Genomic DNA, 20,087 nt, shown 5'->3' on the forward strand with positions numbered 1-20,087 from the left:
CTGAGAGAAGGCAAACTTTATGATTATATGAAGAAGATGAAATTAGGAATCAAAAACCAGGGGGTTGGTGGCATTGATACTTAAAATGACGTTAGCACTCATCAAGATGATGACAAGAACTACCACTTAATTCTTTTTTATTTATTTATTTATTTTTGTAGTTCTGGGGATTGAACCCAGGGCCTTGCATATGCCAAGCAAATGCTCTACCACTGAACTATAATCCCCAGCCGCCATTTAGTTCTTAATGTAGGCCACACTCTCTGCCAAACATATTGCATGTATTATCACATTTAGTGCTCACCACAATCCCGTGTAGTCAGTATTATTTTCTCCATTTTATAGATGCAAAAACTGAGATCACATGAGTGAACTCACCCAATGCCATGTTTCTAAGTAGAAAGCAGTACAGATTTGAACCCAGACCTAACTTAACCCTGCTTATAAGGTTAACCTTACTTTGCACTGCAAAGTTCTGCTCATGCTACTTAACATAGGTGAGCTTAGGCAAGTCAATAAAATTCCCGTTTCTGTACCTTATTTTCTCTACAGTTAATTCCTTGCACAAGTAAGTTCTCAGGCAAGCAAGGTATTAACTGATAACCTCTCAGAGCTATTGTGAACTAATAAATGTGAGAACAATGTATACAGATATTTACACTGAAAGTTCTCAATCAGATGTATGACGTACACCCAACAAAGTGGTTCCTTTTACTAAGTAGGTGCTCAGTAAATATATATTGAAGTACTTGAATGAATAAATGGCTTCTGCTGCCAAAGATGCCTTTCTGATCCCACAAATGCAAGTGGTGAGTAGAGATAAAGAAGTCAGACCTTAGGTCAGTGTTCTGAGCAAAAGTCTCCCAAATCCACCAATTTTTCTAATGCTTAGAGTAACTGCCAATAGTAGAGTCTGTAGATAATCAGTTCTTCAAATTCTTCCATCCACACTCCACTTACATTTAGCCATATGAAGATTTTTATGCTGATTTTTTTCTCGCCAAATGATATGTGGTCATTAATTTTAAAAGTGAGTAATAATAGAAAGAAAGAAAAAGACACCCATAACCCTTCTCCCCATGATAACTATTTAGCATATTGGTCTGTTTCTTTCTTTTTTTTTTTTCTAAGCATCTTTTTACATACTTGAATTCACACAGATATGGAAGATAATACTTGGCTTTTCCACTGACCATCAAGGAGTATACATGTTCTGATGCGGTTTCTAGCTCTTCGTGAACACTTGTTCTTAGCTCAGTTCAGTTGATAAATACTTATGCATCTGTTCATGCTGGAGTCTAGGAACATAGTGAAGAACCAGACTGAGGTTACTGCACTTCCAGTCTGCCCTTTTATGTTTTATGATTTTATTATCTACTTGTCAGTTATTCTCTTTGGGTCTACTATTTTGGGGGGTATTATTTCTTACCAGGAAAATCCTTTCGAGTCATGTCCCTGGGGTGCCCCAGAATATCCCCATAGTACACGGAAGAAACCAGCATTAGCAGCATAAGTATATTATGCACACACTAACACATTCTAAACTAAACCAAACATAGTAAAATGTATCATCCTTTATTTGGGGGGATAGTCGATCCCTATCCCTTAAAATCTTGAGAGTTCACCATGGAACAATACAAAATTGTTCATTTTGGAGCTAATCCCGAAAATCCATCTTTCCTCTTTTTCTTGCTCTTTTGGGAAATCCAGGTTAGACAAGCAGTCTTTCTCTGCGTGGTTTCAGTGACATGTCTCCAGGTAAGAAAGGGGGAAGAGGAGCACAGGTGTTCTCTGCCCAGTTCCCAGTTCTTGGCTACCTTCCCGCCTCCTCCCCTGTCCTGTTGGTCCTGTGCTTTACAGCCAGCCAGGCATGTGACACATGCTGCCCTCCCAGCCTCGTTCTCTAGAGGGATGTGGTTCTGTGCTTCATGGCCCTGATTTTGGTTGCAGAACCTTATTAGGGAGCACATAGGAAAGGAAAGGAGACCTCCCTGTGATAGTCCTGTCCCAGCTCATCTCTTGGCTAGGGACCAATCTACTTGGAACTACTAGATTATTTCTCAGATCATTCTGATGTCCCTCTGAAATTAGGTTGCTTAGAAATAAAGGCCAGAGTTTAAAGACAGAGCTGCATTACCTGTGAAATGGCCAGCTGCAGGTTCATTGTAGAAATTAGATTGAAATTTATATTTCTAGTACCTGTCTTTCCAGAACCTGGCTCCTAACAGGCATCCAAGTGAAATTTGTTGAGTAAGTAGATGCCCCAGAAGTTCTTCTCTGAGCCTATCCTCACTGGGCTATGGACCCAGGAAGTGTGCACTTCGCAAATAAAGGGACTGGAGCTTATTACCTGGGTGTCCCTGTTGCTGCACTTAGCACCTGACACAACTGGGCATTCAGAAACCTTAGATGAAAAAATGAATGCTGCATACCATAAAATGGAATATTATTCAGCCACAAAAAGGAATGAGTTGCTGACACAGCATGGAAGGACTGAAAACATGCTAAGTGAAGTATACTGGACACAAAAGGACAATTGCCTGATCCCACTTATATGAGGTACCAAGAAGAGTCAAATTCATAGAGACAGACAGTAGCATAATGATTATCATGGCCCAGGGAAGACTGAATGGGTAGTTAGGGTTTAAGGGGTAGTGAATTTCTATTTGGGATGCTTAAATAACTTTGGGTATGGATAGTGGTGCTGGTTATGCACCATGGTGAATCTACTTAATGCAACTGAATTATACACTTAAAATGGTTAAAATGGTAAATTTTATATTGTGTATATTTTGCCACAATGAATGTTGCCTTCTTTACTTCTCTTCATCCATCACTCTACCTTTCTCTTTCAAATCTGGAGGAGAGGTGCTGTCAGGTCTCTCTTTGAAGAATCCTCCCTATTTGGGATCAGACCTCAGCACAGGTTCCATTGGGGCTGCCCAGTCCAGGACCTTCTTTCGAGTCCCAGATCTGAGTTGGACCCACCCTTGTTCTGACTGAGGTGGTCTGGACTTGGTACAAGCCCTGCCATGATCTTTCCTCTGCCCTGTCAGTCTCTCTGTGTGATGGATGGGCACAGTCTCCTTCACAGTCATAGGGAAGGAAGTGGATTGAAAAGATTCCTCTTCCTACTATAAACTTGTTTACAATATTAAAGGCCAGTATGCCTGGGAGGAAGGACTGGGCAGAAACTGTGACATTTTTTTCTAACAATTCAGAGCAACACTGTTTGAAAACAGGTTGTAATGCCCTTTGTTATTTCTTGATTCCTAAAGCAAGCTCTGCTCAGACCACCTCCTTCCCAGCAGGAGAAAGGAAAATGGTAACAGAGACTTAATTCTGACACTTGTTCCTTATGAGTTACAAGAGGGTGACACAACTGGCCTGTGTGTGTTCCCTTGGTTTGGGAAGCCCAGTGTGTAGCTCATGAGGCTTATGGGAATGACCTCAGGTACCATCTTTTCCTTTCCCGTTCACAGCACCACATTAGCCACCCAGACCTGCCCTTTATCAAAACAGCATCTCTTTGCATCCCAAGGACCTCATAGCGGAAGACCAAACTCCCAAGTCCTAATGAAGAGATGGGACAAGACAGCTGGTGAGAGGGAAGCCACACTGCCCTTGGGGGCAGCTGAGCACTGCTCTGGCAAGACAGGCTTCCCAGGCAGCTGCACTGGGTGGAACTCCTGCCCTGGAGTTACGCTTTCCCTCCCGCTCCTAGCGATGTCAATTGGTGTGTGTGTCCCCTCGATGCGCGAGGTGTGAAGTTGCTCTGTGGGTTAATGCAACCCTTCCTTTTAATTGCATGGAGGGGTGACTTCCAGGCTGCCAAGTGGAGAGACTTGGGTCCAGGTGGAGGGAGAAGGCTGGCTTCTTCACATCCAAAGCTAAGGGAAAACAAGGGAGGGAAGGAAGGAGGGAGGGGCAGGTGTCTGCCTTTCATCTGGATATTCAGGATGACACATCTGGTGCCAGGGAAACTGCTATTTCTAACTGACGGGGAAGCTTTGCAGTCAAGGGAGGGCTGAGCTGTCAGGTGAGCTAGAGATCAAGAATTATCATGACAGCTTCATGGCATGTGAAAGGCCCTGTGAAGTGCGGGACGATTTTAACCAGCGGTGGTTAAATTAGTTCTCCTGGACCTGGTGTGATGTGCCGTCGGAGAGGGGCCGATGGTGGCTGGGAGTGCCAGGCGTGAAGAAGCTTGCCATTCGGAAGGGCCAGGATGTAGAAAAGAGAGCCTGTGTGAAAATTGGCTCCTAGTTTCTGAGTTTTGCTTAATGGAGGTGCCAGGCAGCAGTGAAAGCATTAATTAGTAGCTTGTCAATTCTTCCAGTGAACCTCTGTGAGCCCCCTATTATAAATATTTCCAAGGACCCAAAATAACCTCTTCTTGAACTTCCCCAATTTAAGATCTTGTCAGAATCTAACCACCTGCACCAGCCGGCTAAGCAGCCTTGACTAACCGCTTTGCCCTGTGCTCTCATGTTCCGCGGGATTGTCTATGCACAACTGAGCGGACGAGCGTTGAGTGAGCCAGTGCCTCTCTGGAAAACTTCCACTCAAAAGTGAACTGAGGAAGTGCTTTTTAATAAGTCATCAGCCAGAAGAAATCAGGCTCGGTCCAGCCATCCAGTAATACTTGCCTATTCATTGGCAATTTTTCGAAAATCCTGTAGCAGGAGGGTCTGTGGTTTGATGGAAAATTCAAGAAATAAAAATATGAGCAACTGTGTGTATGTGTGTTTGAGAGAGAGGGAGAGAGAGAGAGAGAGAGAGAGAGAGAATGTGTGCCTTGCTAATATCTATCATATATAAATTTAAAAGTTGTGCATTAACACTCCTAGTCAGTAATCTACCCAACGTTCTGTATAAGTTAACTCCTTTAAACAACATAGGAAAATTTATGATTCTTGGTGGTTTCTTTTCGTTTCTTTTCTTTTCTCTCCTTTGCTTTTTCTTTTCTTTTTAAAGAAGAGGAAACTGAAGTTCAGAGAAGTCAGTAATCCACAGATCTGGAACTTGAACATGGAGCTGGCTGGCTCCGTAATCCATGCTCTTAACCTCTGTCTCTAGAATAAGAATGGCTAACTTTTATAGAGCCTCCAGGCGCTCATTGCTCTAAGTGGCACAGCTAGCCTGTTAGGTCCTGAATCCGGATGTTCTGTGAGCCCTTGACTTGACCCTTCACAGCTACTGTACAGAACCCCAGTGGAACCGCCCCAGAGCTTCCAAGCCTTAATCCCTGCAAGAGGCACCCAGGAGACTCTATTAATAAGAAGCCAAGTCTTTGTGGTACAGACAGCCCAGGACCTGTCTAGCCATCAAGAATCTGTGCACGCTGACCAGCGCCAGGCCTGGCAACCTGAGTAGCACACCTGAACACAGCAAGCACCAGCGTCTTACTTCCAAATCTGCTTTCCCAGGACATGCCCGGTCCCCTCTGAAGTTTGTGGAGAGGTAAACAGCCATTTGCCTGTTCAAGCCTCCCTGGATTTATGGCCTGGCAGCTCTGTTCTGCCTGCACCACCGAATGTGTACTACAAACACAGATGACCTTTGCAGAGATTTCATTTCAACTTGCTTCCATATAGAAAACCTGTTTTGTATTGACATTGTTTAGAAGTTCTGCCTATGTTAACTCCCTTAGCCCCAGCCCTTGGAATTCCAGAGGCCAAGTGCCTGTAATTTCAAGAGCAAGGGGGCGGGTACCTTGAAAGCATCCCCAGCTTGCATCTCTCTGAGTCTCAGGTCCAGTGACTTCAGGCAGATGGAGCTGCTCCCCTTCCTTCCAGGGTTTTCTAATCCCTCCTCCATAGGAGGGGATGGGTTGCAGGCTCAGATTGGCCCACTGGCAATAAGGTGCTTTGTGGGACATTTTCTTACAAGTTGGTTCCCATGTGGTGTTTGTTAGTCACAGCTAATTATTAAGTCCTTGGCCCAGGCAATAGACATTGTTCCCTTGGATTCTTCTCCCCTCCTTTTCCCCCTCACCCCCCATTGCTACAGAACAAAACCCATTGTGGGACTCTGGAGGTTGGCTGTGCACATATTTTCCAGTGAACCCCTGATGGGCTCTCTGCTGGGGTTTCATGTTTCAGGTTGAAACTGAACTGGATAAAGCATTATTCATTGACGCTGACACATTCAGTCTCTGCTCTGTACAGATATTTCTCCCCCACTGGACTCAGTCCCTCTCATGCAATTTGGGTAATTCACTGAGAGCAATTCACGGCACTTGCTCACAACCCTGATCATCTGCACAGAAAGATAGGATGTTAGGATTTTGAGATCATAGAAAGATGATCAATTTCTGGTTTGGCCAGCTACTCTGATCAAGAGGCATAGGTTGGCCCTGGTTGGGGGTGGGGGTGGGAGTGGGACGGGAGGGTTTGAATGAGTGGACTCTTGAGTTCCTTCCTCCCATCCCCCACCTCTGCTTTTGCCTGCTTTGCATATTGGGCTTCTCATAAGATTTCCACAACCTAAAAGCAATCTTGAAATCCCATAATTGAGGCCACCAACTTGTTCATTTCTCCAATGAGAAAACTAGTCCAGTAAAGGTCTTGCTCTCATCTAAGGTGCAAGTGAGTTCATGAATCAAGGCCAGAAGAAGAACAAAGATCTTTCAACTCCTTATGCCCCATTTATTATATCAATGTGGGATAATTCTGGATCTCATCACTGGACTGCTTTTCCCAGTGCAATGTGGAATTTCCACTCTGTGAAAAAACCTTACCTCTATAGAGAAATATCAAGTCCCCCAGACAGGCCATATCACACTGTTTAATTTAGGGCCACTTTGGTTGCATCATTCCTTGGCGCTTGGTGGAATTGTACATTGCTCAGCCTAGGAGACTGTTTGGAGCAGCCATGTTTTTGCTTTATATATTAAGAGCCAAAACTGACTTTGAGCTAAAAGATTTTTGTCAGCATTGTACAAGAAAAAATAACCCAGCAGATCTGGGTTAAATCTTACTCACTGGACAAGCCCTTCATTGGGCACACTGGGGCACTCCTGAAATCCCAGCAACTCAGGAGGCTGAGGCCTCACAAGTTTGAGGCCAGCCTGAACAACATATCAAGGCCCTAAGCAACTTAGCAAGACTGAGTCTCTAAATAAAAAATAAAAAGGGCTGGGTATGTGACTCAGTGGTATAATGCACCTGGGCTCAATCCCCACTACTGAATAAAATAAAATAAAGTAAAATCAGAGCCCCTCTATGTAGCGACAACTTGGGTGTGCTTGATACTCTTTCAAACCCTTCTTTATTTGCCATCCAAATAAGAACCATAGTCCCAGAAGCTTGTTTTCAAAATTTAGAAAAACAGATGTTTTTGCTTATTTTTCTGTCTTTCCCTGCCAAAATGCTCACTGGATTTTCATTAGGTTCTGAAGTTGTTTTTTGTTTTGTTTTGCTTTTACTTTTAAGACAAATCTTGGAAGGGAGTCACTGTAAATTGAAGGAGGGGCGTCCCAAACTGGGAAAGTTCTGTTTTAGACTCTAATGAAAATGTTTGAGAATCTGAAGGCAGGAAGTGCTAGAAGACTGGAGAGAGCAAGACGATGAAGACAACTCTGAAAGGGTCTCCTGGCGATGTCCCCAGGCCTGCCATGCTGGAGTTGCCCAGCAGGCTGGGATTCCAAAAGGAGCATTGCTTTCTAAGGATCCCAGAGGCATTGCAGGTAGTGGAACAAGGCGGTGTGGCTGTGGATGGGCTGTGGATGGGCTGTGGATGGGAGTTGATTGATTGAGCAGGTGCCATGTGGGGTCCCTGCCACTCACAACCCCTATGTGGTATAGCCTCAGTATCACGGTAGGCACTGACTGTATTAGTTTCTGTTTCTGCTGTAACAAATCAACTCAAATGCAGTACCTTCACAGAACACGTAGTTACCTGAGAAATGTGTCGGTCAGCAGTCTGACACTGTTCCAACTGAACTAAAATCCAGGTGTTGACAGGGTTGTGTTCCTTTCTGGAGGCTCTCTGGGAGAATTCGTTTTTTATCCTTTTTCAGCATCTAAAGGCCTCCCACATTCCTTGGCTACTGGTCCTCCTCCTCCATCCTCACCAGTAGGGAAAGTGGATTGAGTCTTCTCACATTGCTTCATTCTAATCTCTTCTGCCCTCCCTGTTCCATTATTAGGCACCCTTGTGGGTTACACTGGACCCACCTGAAAAATCCAGGGCAATTGCTGTATTTTAAGGTCAGCTGAATTCCTCTTTGCCACAGGTTCCAGGGATCATGTATGGTAGGGTAAGGGACACTATTGCCTACCACAAGTACCTAGGTCATTTTTACACCTCATATAATAAGTATTCCTAGTAGGACTCTCGGTTGCAAGAAATAAGATCTAGCACAAACTAATAAAAAGGAAAAGATTTTATTGGCCCAGGTACTTGGAAAAGTTCACCTGGCATTGAGCATAAGTCCAGCAATGTCATCAGAACCCTCCCTTTCTTAGGTTTGATTCTTAAGCAGGAGCTAAGACAGCTCACAGGCAATTCCAGGCTTATATCCTGTAAGATGCCAGAGAGAAAACCAGGACCTTTTCCTTCTTTTTCTTTTTCTTTTTTCTTTTTTTTTTTTTTTTTTTTTTTTTTTTTGCGACAGCACTAACAAACAAAATACTGAGGATGACTCTCATTGGCCCAGCTTAGGTCACATGTCCATCCCTAAACAAATCATGTTTAGAGAAATGCAATACTTGCTTCATCTGAGAGCAGAAATGGAGTCAACCTTGTCAGAAGCCCATGCACTGAGTCAGGGAGGAGGTGGCTCCCAAAGGAAATTTAGATGTTGTCACCAAAAGGAGGGGGAAAGATCTCAGTCTATAGAAACAGCAGGTATCCACTCCACCATGTTATTGCTGGACTTCAGAACCGTGAAATTGGCATATTATTTGACTCCAAGTCACAAGACTTTGAAACTTGAAAGAGTTAGAAGAGGATCACCAGGGTGTAAGTTAATTCAGGTAGTATGTAAGAAGAGGAGTTGTATAATGGGTAAGAGTGTGGGATTTGGAACCAAGTTATTGGTTGTATTTACTTGACCTCTCTGTGCCTCAGTTTTCTCATCTATAATATTGAGATGATAAAGGTGTACACCTCTGGAGTTTGTTGCAAGGTTTGAATGAGGTAATGCAAATGAAGTGCTTAAGATAGTACCTTGACACAATAAATGACAGCTGTCATTTTTGTGATTAGCATTTTATTGTTATCATAAGTGAACTCCCTGAGGATGGCATAGGGGCTTGGAAAGCAGTTAGGAAATAATTAGATACTTTCTTGATTTCTCTTTTTAGCAAGGGCTATACAGTCTCCTCTTTCTGGAACTTTCTCCACCACCTCTGCAGGAATGGAGATTCTCACCTTTAATGTGGATTTCAACATAACTTTCCATACTGTCCTTCTACCTCTGACAAGAGAGCTTATTTAAAAAAAATACATTTGGGAATAAGACAATATTAGGAAGTGTGTTATACTAATGCTATCGTATTTATAGAGAAAAAAATGATCATTCACCCATTATTATAAATGGCATATTTATAAATGAGACATTTTCAGCTCTAATTAGAACATTCATCAGATGGACAGAGATTCTCATCCTATTGCTTGTTCAAAAACTCTTTCCTGGAGCAGAAGTTCCAGTGTAGTGCTCACAGTCACTGTCAGGGGAGTGGATTTCAGAGTGACCAGTGATGTCCTCAAACCTTCCCTTTGGTGGCAGGAAGAAAATTCCTCTTTAGCTTTTTTCTTATGCTTTATAATTATGCATAATGGTGGAATTCATTGGTACATATTTGTACATGCACATAGTATAACAGTGTAATTTGGTCAAGTTAGTTCCCCAATTCCTTATTTGCTTTTTGTTCACTGTGACTCTTTTTACTTTGGAATGTCCCCATATTTCTTTCAGCAGTCTCGATCCAGAGTATTCGAGACATCTCAGTGGACAGAGATTTTTTTGCCTCAAATCCCTTGTCCTTTTTCTCGGAAGACTTTAGTAAGAATCTTTCTGGTGAAGTACTTCTATAGTGATGGGGAGGGTCAAGGAGTACTGATGGAATTTCTTAGCTCTGAGGCACTACAGGAAGGCTGGAAATGCTTTGGATCAGGGCCGGGTATCTTAGGAAGCACTGAGATTTGGGGGAAGACAAAGCATTGTCAAGATTTCGATAGAGGCCTGCTGGGAAAGTCTCCACTGTAAAGGCTCCTGTGCCCCTTTCTAGTGGAACAATTCATAGGCTCCACACTTGCTTTCAAATGGATTGGTTTTGAAGCAGTCAACAAAAAAGCATCCTGCTGCCAGGGCCAACCATCAAAAAGAGAAAAGAGAGCAATGCAAACCGTAGGGGAATGTGCGAGAGAGAAATATTGCAGAATGGAGATGTGGCTGTGCTGGCCTGATACCGTGTGCATTATCTACCCCAAAGGACCCCGTGGTTTAATGGATGGGGCTTTAACCTACCCAGAGGTCAGTCTCTGCTGGACAAGTGGAACCTCATCCCCGAGGGCATCGACATCCTCATGACACATGGACCTCCTCTAGGTAAGTGAAGCAAAGGTTGTCCTTTTGTCATCGGAGATGACTTTTTTCCCAAGCATAATGAATAATGCTTTAGGGACATAATCGTTTTCCTCCCAAAAAAAAAAAAAAAAAAAAGTGAATACAAAAAGAAAAGTCAATGTCTTTAAAGAAACCCAGTATGATAATTAAACTCAGCAGTTCTGCAAGGCTTACAGGTGTTCATGAAATTAAATTTTTTGATTTAGTCGAGTCAGGGAAAAATCAAATGAGTATGGAGCCCCACAGTCTTTTGAGCTTGATAATTTATTTTAAGAACTGTATTCACTTTGGAGTAAGGGGAGGTGGGGAATGGAAAGAAGACACGGGCCTACCAATCTCAGGGCTTTTGAATGGCAATGAAATGATGGAAACTTTTGTTCAAAGGAGCTCATTTTACTTTTCCACATAATGCTGGAACCTGGGGGCTCTTTAAAGTTTAACATTTGAGCTGATTAGATGAGAAAAGAATTTTTTTTAAGTTAAAGTGTTCAGTACGGACTTATGTTGAAAGTTACTTAAGGATACTCATTCTATAGGCACCTTGGGGCTGCAGCCAGGTTTATATTGTCTGTGTACTTCAAAGCTGTCCCCTAGGGACCCAGATTATGGGCCAGAAGAAGATTATTGATTTATATAGTTATCCTTAACTATTCATGAGCTTGTTATGGTTTGACTTAGCCACAGAACATTTTTCAACCAGGACCTACCACCTGTTCCCCATCTATTCAGTACCCATTGTGCAAGGACCCTGCCTGCCCATCTAAGTGGTACTCAAAAAATCTAGATCTGCCCATCTAAGTGGTACTCAAAAAATCTAGATCTGCCCATCTAAGTGGTACTCAAAAAATCTAGATGTTTCACTTTAACCAGAAGTGTGAGGGTTTCTTTCTTTCCTTCTCTCTTTCTTTCTTTCTTTCTTTCTTTCTTTCTTTCTTTCTTTCTTTCTTTCTTTCTTTCTTTCTTTCTCTTTCTTTCTTTCTTTCTTTTTTATTGTGGTAAAAGATACATGACATGAATTCTACTCTTGTTATCTATTTTTGATTGTCCAGTACTAAAAGAGTTTTCTTGATAATTTTGTTTTGAGAGAGGGAAATAATATAATTATAAATGATCCTCACCATTTTTCTTGGTTTGGGTTTGTTATTCATGTCTCCTCCCTCCTCTATCACCCTGAAAAATAAAAAATTTTCATATTCATCCCCAATGCAAATTTGAACCTTGAAGACACTGCCTCCTCCAAGCCATTTGGTGCTGCTTTCTTTCCTTTTGGAGGGAAGCACTCCCATGTTTTGCAAAGAGGGAAAGGGAGGACCAGAACACAGGCCATGGTGGCTCATTCCAATGATGGAGAGGTGAGGGAAGGGAGCCAGTTGCAGACATGGAAGTGTTACAAGTCCTCATGCTTATCCCTACTCCATTCATGTTTTCAAAGGCTATACTTGGTGACACCCTTTATCAAGTCAAAATCAATTAATTTCCCATTTGACAACCACTTACACTTGCTAAATTGTTAAATTGCTAGCTAAATATTCTTATCAGTGTTCCTTACCCTGTGAGGGTACCTGAGTAACCCTACAGAGCTATCATCCCATCTGAGTTGATCCCTCTGCCTGAGCAGCCTAAATTAATTAGGTGTAGTCATGATGTCCCTTTGGCTAGTTTTTGTAAGGGATTTGGATGTATTCAGCATAGAAACATTTATTTGGAATGTGACTTTGAATAGAACAATTAATTCACAAATTTTATCAAGGCATTCATTTTGTTATAAAAGTAAGTGGCAGTAACAGTAAGTCTGATTACTAGACTCCAGAGAATTCAAGCATTCCAAGAACTCTTAGTAGGGAAGCTAACATCCTTCTGGATGAGTAAACCAGGCTGTGTGGGTAGCAATGGGAGATCTCCATCCAAGGGTTCCAAAATAAAAAGTCAGGCAGTTTTTGTAATGTGAAGTCCAACCCTAGTTAATACAGTTATGGGATGCTTCTGTAAATGCTATATGGGGTACGGCAAGAAGATTGGCTTTGAATTCTTTCCCATTGTGAGGGAAGCCACAGTGCCAGAGGACTTTACTATTATGGTTTGAGTGAGATGCTTTCTCAGGTGCTTGTGTATGAAATGGAATATATTCCCCCTTCAAGAAAAACACATCCATGAGGTAAATATGCCAGTCTCTGTGGATTCAGGATTTTCCCCTTTTGTTAAAAAGTTTTGAAAACCCTGGTTTGATTTTTGCCAGGAACCTCCACTTCATCTGATGTTCTTCCAGACTCTCTGGTCATTTCCCACACCCTGCTAACCTGTCTTTAAAGAGACACTAAATATTCATGTCTACGGTTTGGCCAAACAAAGCAGAAAGCCGTTCCTTTCTGTCCATTCTTTTCTAAATAGTAGAAATATCCTAATGGAACAGTGGAATGGATTCCCACCTGCACTCCATCCTGCTGAGGTGTATGGATTTCATTTCAGATCATAATCATCCATATAGCTGACTTTTGCTATAATTGATGTCAGTTTTTATAGATTTTCTGCATTAAGCATGGTACTAAGTGGCTTTTACTTTAAAAGTAGTCAATTAGCCCCAACTTGCTGGATGCCACCATGAGGTCATGTTGTTGCTTATTGCTGGAGAGGAGACTGGAGAAGCAACTGGGCATTCCAAAGCATAGGTCACGGGAAAGACCAAGGGTTAAGAGCTGATGTCTCTGAAGAGAGCAAGGGATCTTGTGGCCAGTTCACAGATGATTCCCTCCCTGTCCTCTCTCTTTGAACCATTTTGGAAGTAAACTGCTCTAAGAAAGTGTAAGAAAGATAAAATTAAAAAGAGACAGTAACTGAATTGAGGGAGAAAGAGATATTATGGGGCTGCCGGGAAGAAATGAATAAATGTCATTGAGCCCCATGAAGAAGATTTGAAACCCGTGGCTGAATAAATCAAATTCTTTACAGAAAAAAAAAAAAATGTTAATTAACTGGAAAAAAATGGAAACCAGAAAAAAAAAAATCAAGAACCTAAAGAAGACAAAGTGACGAGTGAAAAGTTTCTTAAAAGCCATTGTGAGCTTTAATGGAGAGGCTGGGATTACAGATAATGTAATAATCCTTCTGTGAGTTATGGCTTCCTGAAAGTCTAAATGAAACCTTACCTGAAGAGAGAAAATTAAGAGTATTGATTGCATTTCACCCTTAGGTTTTCGAGACTGGGTTCCAAAGGAGCTTCAAAGGGTGGGCTGCGTGGAGCTGTTAAACACGGTCCAGAGGCGAGTTCGACCCAAGCTCCATGTGTTCGGTGGCATTCATGAAGGTAAGCGAAAAGGGATTCATGACATCTTCTACGATTATCCGCAGTCTCACTGTAAGGGGAGAGCTTAACTAGACTGGGAAGAACAGGAGCAGCAGTTCTTCAACATTTTAGAAGTGGAACCCTTTAATATGATAAAATCTTCTGAGAAAAATCCGCATATAAAGCTGGTAAATATTTTATATGGAACCGCTTGCTGTCTTTTACAGAGAGTAGAGTATAGGGACCATGTCTGGCCCACCTTACCACAAACTCAGCATACCCCCAGGCAGCTTCTTAGAATCTCAGAGCTATAATGAGGAATATTTGATAATCACTGCAGCAATGCAAGCCTGAGATACATAAAGACAAATTTTCTCTTTAAGAGGGTTAGAAGAAATGCCCTGGATATTAAAAGCTATTTAAAGCTTTTGTAGTTCATCCCTACCTATAAATATTGTGTTTCATATGGATTGCATAAAAAGACTCAGGAAGGCAAGGCATTCTCTGAAAAATAACTGCTACCCTGCAATGAAGAATGTTCAACAGAAGCAAAAGGAACCAGTGCACTTGGAGATAGATGTTTCTTTGCTAACCTCAGAAAACTATTTCGGACTTCTCAGAAATCATCAGCACAGTTAGCTCAGGCTGAGATTAAACAGAGTAATTCAATCACCCCTAAATATTAGGGAACTGGTCCAGTTGCCATTTTCTACCTTTCAAGGTAAACTGAGTCAAGGTCACAGAACTGAAGCCTCAAAGGAGGTTTCAGGGCTCTGGGTTTTGCTTCTCTTGCCTTTTTCAAACCAGAGGTAACTGGACTTTTGTACAGACACAAAGCCCTTCTTCAGCTGGCCTTAGGTTTTCTGAGCCCACAAGGCTCTGCCAGGGGCACACGTTTGTGTGCAGTGGGTGCATTTATGTGGGCAGCCACCATGTTCTCCCCAGACCCTGCTTGCAGCTGCTCCCTGCAGTAATTTATGAAGCTGCAGTCAGGTTGAGGTGTACAAGGCTATGTGCCTGACGAAGCAAAAAACAAAGTTTGCTTTTCAAAGCCCACAAATCCAGTGGCTTCCTGGTTATGTGAGTAATAAAGAGCATATTGAAAATCATCCTACTGAGGCCAGAGAAAATTCAGCTTGCTCCAAGCAAGCACAGGCACCAGCTGAGTGGATGGAAAAGAGGGATGCAGCTCCCCCAAAGCAAGCAGCAGACACCAGCCTGCCCTGACTCCACTGTACTTCCCGCAAAGAAGGGTGCTTCTCTATGATGTGATGAAGGAGGGTAGGATACAGGGAGAGGAGACCAGAGATGGGAACTCATATCTCAGTTGCATTTCCGGGGGCGGGGGATGATCTTGAAAACTGGTTTGAATTCCTCCAGCATTCCTTCGAGATTGCATTCCACACCCCCCCTACCTTTTTAAAATTTAAATCATTAATTAGCTTTAAACTAGCCAGACAATTGGGGAATTCCACTAAAGCCCCAAAATAATAAACTTGCTTAAAAGGGAGGAGATCATATTCAAATAAACTTGTCTCGCTTTTATTCACTTAAGACAGCTGAAGAGGGCAGAGAGAGGGCAAATACCAACCTCTTGATGGAGAGAGATAACAAGACTTTATGACCCCAGAACTAAACAGTGCACATTTTAAATGCCTCTTTTCTTTTCTTAAGAGATTTTTCCATTGACCCTCATTAAGCTCTCCACAGGCTTACTTGCAGAAATTTTAGCAAATGGAGAAAAAGAACCTTATCAGTGATTTCTCTAAGTCCTGGTAATTTTATTTCTTCATGGCTATATTTTTACATGCCTTTAGAGCTTGTTATCGATGTAGAATTGCAAACTTAGTTGCAGAGGCTGGAAAGCAAATAGATGGTATCCAGGGAAATGTGCAAACTTCCAAATGTCCTAAAATTAAGCATATAAAAACTATAAAAGAAGTATATATGCCAAAGTTCTAGGGAAGTTTTCTTAGCTTTCTTCCAATAGGTCATGAGAGGTTTCTGCTACAGGCAGGAATTGATTTTGCTTGATCCAGTGCCCAGGTAAGCTTAGGAAACAGTGTCCTATAGTGATGTTTCTATACGTCGCTTGGACAGTTGATACAGTTGATGCTTTTAAGTGAAACTTTGAAATGCAACTCAGCATCAAAGCCATAGAACTCAAGGTAAAATCACCTATGGTTAACTCTCACAGAGACAGTTTATTCCGTAGCAATGGAAGCCCAATGTCCACATCTCCCAACTCCCAGAGTTCTTTCTCCTCACCTGCCCCAAAGCCCACTTGGAATTTGGTCTGTTGTCCCCAAGGAGTTTCTCCTGGGTTACTCACTTCCTTCCCTAGAACTCAATAGTTCATACCATTTCATTGAAAATGAAAATGCTATTTTAAAAAGGTGGGGGTGGGGTTGATTTTTTTTTTTTTATTCTCCCTACTAAAGAAATCACAGTCTTTCCCTGACAAGGTTAGTGTTTAAATAAGAAAAAAGAATCACTCTTTGTCGAAGTGGAGAATTCCCCCCCTTTAAAGAAAATAGAATAAAATCAGACGGCTGCTCCTGAAAGTCCTGGGATCTGGGCAGGCAGGCTCAACTGAATTTCAACTCCCTGCCCACTGACAAAGGCTTTCTTGTTTGCCTTGCCTGACTGCCCCGCGTTCTGCCACCATCATTTGTATACATTACAGTAACTGTGATACTGTCTCCCCACAGGTTACGGCATCATGACCGACGGTTACACAACGTACATCAATGCCTCCACATGTACAGTCAGCTTTCAACCGACCAACCCTCCGATTATATTTGACCTTCCGAACCCACAGGGTTCCTGAAGCTCTAACCGTCCTATTGGAATATGAGGGAAGGTCTACAAACTGCCATTTTTCTAATTATAAACTTACATTCTCTTACTCGTTTATTTCCAAATGCTGTGAGTTCTTTTTGTAAATTGTCAAAACAAACAAACAAACAAAATGATGCTAGAGGTTGTGCTTCTTCTTCTTTATTATTATTATTATTATTATTATTTTTATTTTTATTTTTAAATGGGGCACCCATTTGAAATCAAAGGAGCATTGTGAATTTGTAAAATGACTTCTGTTTTCTCAAAGGCCACGCCATTGTAAATTGTTAGTGTTCGCCAAAGGACAGCCAAGCTTTCTTTTAAAAAGTGATAGAAGTCTTATTTTAATATGCTTTAAGCTGGAAGAAAAAAAAAAAAAAAAAAAAAGGAAACAGGTTAGACAGTGTTTTAAAAACCACCCAGATTTGCACAACTGTTTAAGAGTATTGTTTGAAGTATTTTATTTTTTAATATTTTGTTGTTGTCGTATTTTTGGTAATGCTTCGTTTTTGCAGATGTGGCCCTGATTTAAAGCAATCTTCTCAACTGAAGTGGGCATGGAAAAGCCTTCTCTTCACATTCTTGCTGGAAAGAAGAAGACTGTGTGTCAAGGGAAGACACAGCCCTCATTTAAAGGATGGCTTAGCTAGTGAGATCCATATCGTGGTTTTACAAGGTCTCATTGTTTGTTCGTTTCTTTTAAATTATTTTAGCTTTAAGAATATGGAAAATGAACCTGCCAAGAGCAGGTATTTCATGCAGTAAAAAAAAAAAAAAAAAAGAGTGTGCAGACTCCTTTCAATATGGGTTTATACATATAAGTATTTTTTGTGTACTATGACTAAGTTAGGAGTTTAACATTGCCAAGGACAGTACAACTGCCAAGGGTTGCTGTATGGCAGCACCTGAGAAATCCGAAAGAACTGACACATTTTCTCAGAACTCAAGGTCTTAAAGAGCTTGAGTTAAATCTAGGTACAGTTACAAGCGTGTATAGACTTAAATGGATGCAATGAAAGCTAACTAAAATAAGGCTTAGTTGTCCTTTCTATTTAAATGCCCTGAATTGTCTTCTTACTTCCTCTCCCCCTCTCCCATTTTGCACTGTGTGTCGATGCAATCTTCGCTAGCACAAAATATTGTCGCTAATAGTCATTTCTGTTTTCCCATTGTAAATGCTGTTGAGCTTTATTCTATTTTATGTTATCTTGAAATTTAGGAAAGCTGTTGTTTCTTTAAATTTATTGTGATATTCTATATCTAGCGGCCTTTATATGCAAATAAAATTGCAAGATTTTTAAATCTGTGCTGTTTGGAGGGTTGGCTGGTAGAAGGGTGGTAGTTTTGTCCTGTGGAAGTAGGGATTTCTTCATATGCAACGTGGTAATCCCTTTCAGAACAATTAAAATACAAGATTTTTTTTTTCTAATTTTCAATAAACTTAATTGCCCACTATTCGCAAGCTGGCCAGTAGGTCAGTAAGGCCCCCAGTATGGTCTGTCCTTCCATTGTATTGTCATCTATCTTGCCGTAGATTTCAGAAGGTGCAGATTTCATCTTTGGCCATCGTAAGGTTTGAGGGAATGGGGTGACTATGTATGTGGATACCATTTCAGGTGTGTTTGTATGGGTAAGCTGTTAATGATAGAGTCATCACTGCATATTCTCATTTGTCCCTGTGAGCAAGTCACCATCTCCCCATCACTGTTTTTTCTTGTAATAATATCCACCAATAAAACGCTTCAGCATCCAGGAGGGGGCAGGCAGTGGGGCAGGGAAAATGGTGCATTTTTAAATTTTTTTCTGGAGGGACCACTGAAGAAAGTCAGTATATCCACAGTGTATCTCCAGAGTCTACTTCTCCATCAATGCCTCTTGAATTACATTTGGATACATCTTATCTGTGAATCCTTTGGTGCAATTCCTACAAGGAATTCTCAATGTCTGTACTAGCAGAGAGAATGTTCTAGGCCTGAATTTCAGCTCAGATTCACTTTTAATCATTATGGTCCATTGTAGTTGTTAGCATTCATTAAGCATCTTAGATGTCACACAGAGCCTGTGGTGGGCATTGTAGTCCAAGGTTGCAGAGAAGATGCTCAAGCTTACCAAGGAGAGGAGGTCCATGGCCATGGTTGCTAAGATGGGCCAAAGTAAGTTCTGAAAGGAATTCACAACCTTCCTTTGACCTGCTCCCTCAGTAGAAGAGAGTATTGACTTCAAGGCTCGAAGAGGTAGACTGCTGAATGGAAATCTCACCTGGCTCTTGTACCAGGAGCTAGGCTCAGACTTCTCAAAAAACAAACTTTCCGTAAATAGATGGATGATCACCATGACAAGTGTAAGAGCACGTCTGGACACAAACTAATTAAGCTGTGCACTTACTAAAATTGCTTTCCATTGTGTGGGAGCAGGAAGCAATGCAGTCTGCTAAATCCATAGGATAGGTTGGCTCCTGGACAGAGATTACTTTGGCCAGGCCACAATTCCATGTGCCACCACAGGATCCATAAAAACTGTTCAAAAACCTAACGCTGTCTCCACTGGGCCTGCTAACAAGGAAACATTCGAAATAGCTCTTATAAATCGGGCCTTTCTATCCTTCTATCACCAAGCACTCCGCTGAGCAGGTTTCAGATTTTATTTCTAATCTTCACAAATTCCTGGGGGAAGTCACATAAGCCCCATTTTATAGATAGGAAAGTATCCTTCCCCCAAACTAAATCATTTCCCTTAGGAAAATGTAAGATTCAAAACCCGGTCTGTCTGATTCCATAGCACATGCCCTTCCCATCACCCTGCTTCAAAGGGTTAATTTAATGCCTTCAAGAGCTGATGTGAGCCTGGGACATTTCCTGTCCCTCCTGTAGGAACCCTCTGGAGTACTTTGCAAACAGCTTTCCAACAATATCAAGTTGGATCACTTCCTCTCTGCTTGAGATCCAGGATGGTGCAGTGGATAAGAGCAGAGACCCTAGGGCCAGTGGGCCAGCCCAGATTCCAGCTCCACCATGGACTAGCACTACTGCCTGCACCTGGGTCCTCATTTTCTCCATAAATACGGGGTGACAGTGAGGAGGAAGTTGTGACATATGAGTTCATACATGGAGATCACCTCCTGGCATCTAGTCAGTGGTTACCCCTGCTGTGTCTTGAGATTCTCGAGGCAGGAGTCTGTCTGTTGACTACTCACCCCAGAGAGCACCAGGTGGCACTGTGTCAGAGAGAGTGTGCTTGTGTGCATTCTTAGGAACTGTAACATACTTCCCATCCTAGAAATATGAAGAAGCCCAAGGGCATTTAGGGGAGGCAGATAAGGAAAACTGATTTCCTAGTTTGGCTATTATACTTTGCAAAATCCCTTTTCATCTCCAAATAGGAAGGGGTCAC

At 41.9% G+C, this 20,087-nt stretch overlaps 1 protein-coding gene across 4 annotated transcripts in view; it reads left to right on the top strand.

Moving 5' to 3' along the window:
- The window catches only part of Mpped2 (metallophosphoesterase domain containing 2), a 168,386-nt gene extending 150,887 nt beyond the window's left edge, over positions 1-17,499 (top strand). For all 4 annotated transcript variants that reach the window (XM_047515765.1, XM_047515767.1, XM_047515766.1 and 1 more), the window contains exons 5-7: positions 10,443-10,558; positions 13,764-13,877; positions 16,568-17,499. In XM_047515765.1, the coding sequence (XP_047371721.1) occupies positions 10,443-10,558; positions 13,764-13,877; positions 16,568-16,686 (349 nt within the window). In that variant the 3' untranslated portion in view covers positions 16,687-17,499. The remainder of the gene's footprint in view (positions 1-10,442; positions 10,559-13,763; positions 13,878-16,567) is intronic.
- Positions 17,500-20,087: the final 2,588 nt, after the last annotated feature.

Source organism: Sciurus carolinensis, chromosome 11, assembly GCF_902686445.1.
Source record: "Sciurus carolinensis chromosome 11, mSciCar1.2, whole genome shotgun sequence".
NCBI classification, from domain to species: domain Eukaryota; kingdom Metazoa; phylum Chordata; class Mammalia; order Rodentia; family Sciuridae; genus Sciurus; species Sciurus carolinensis.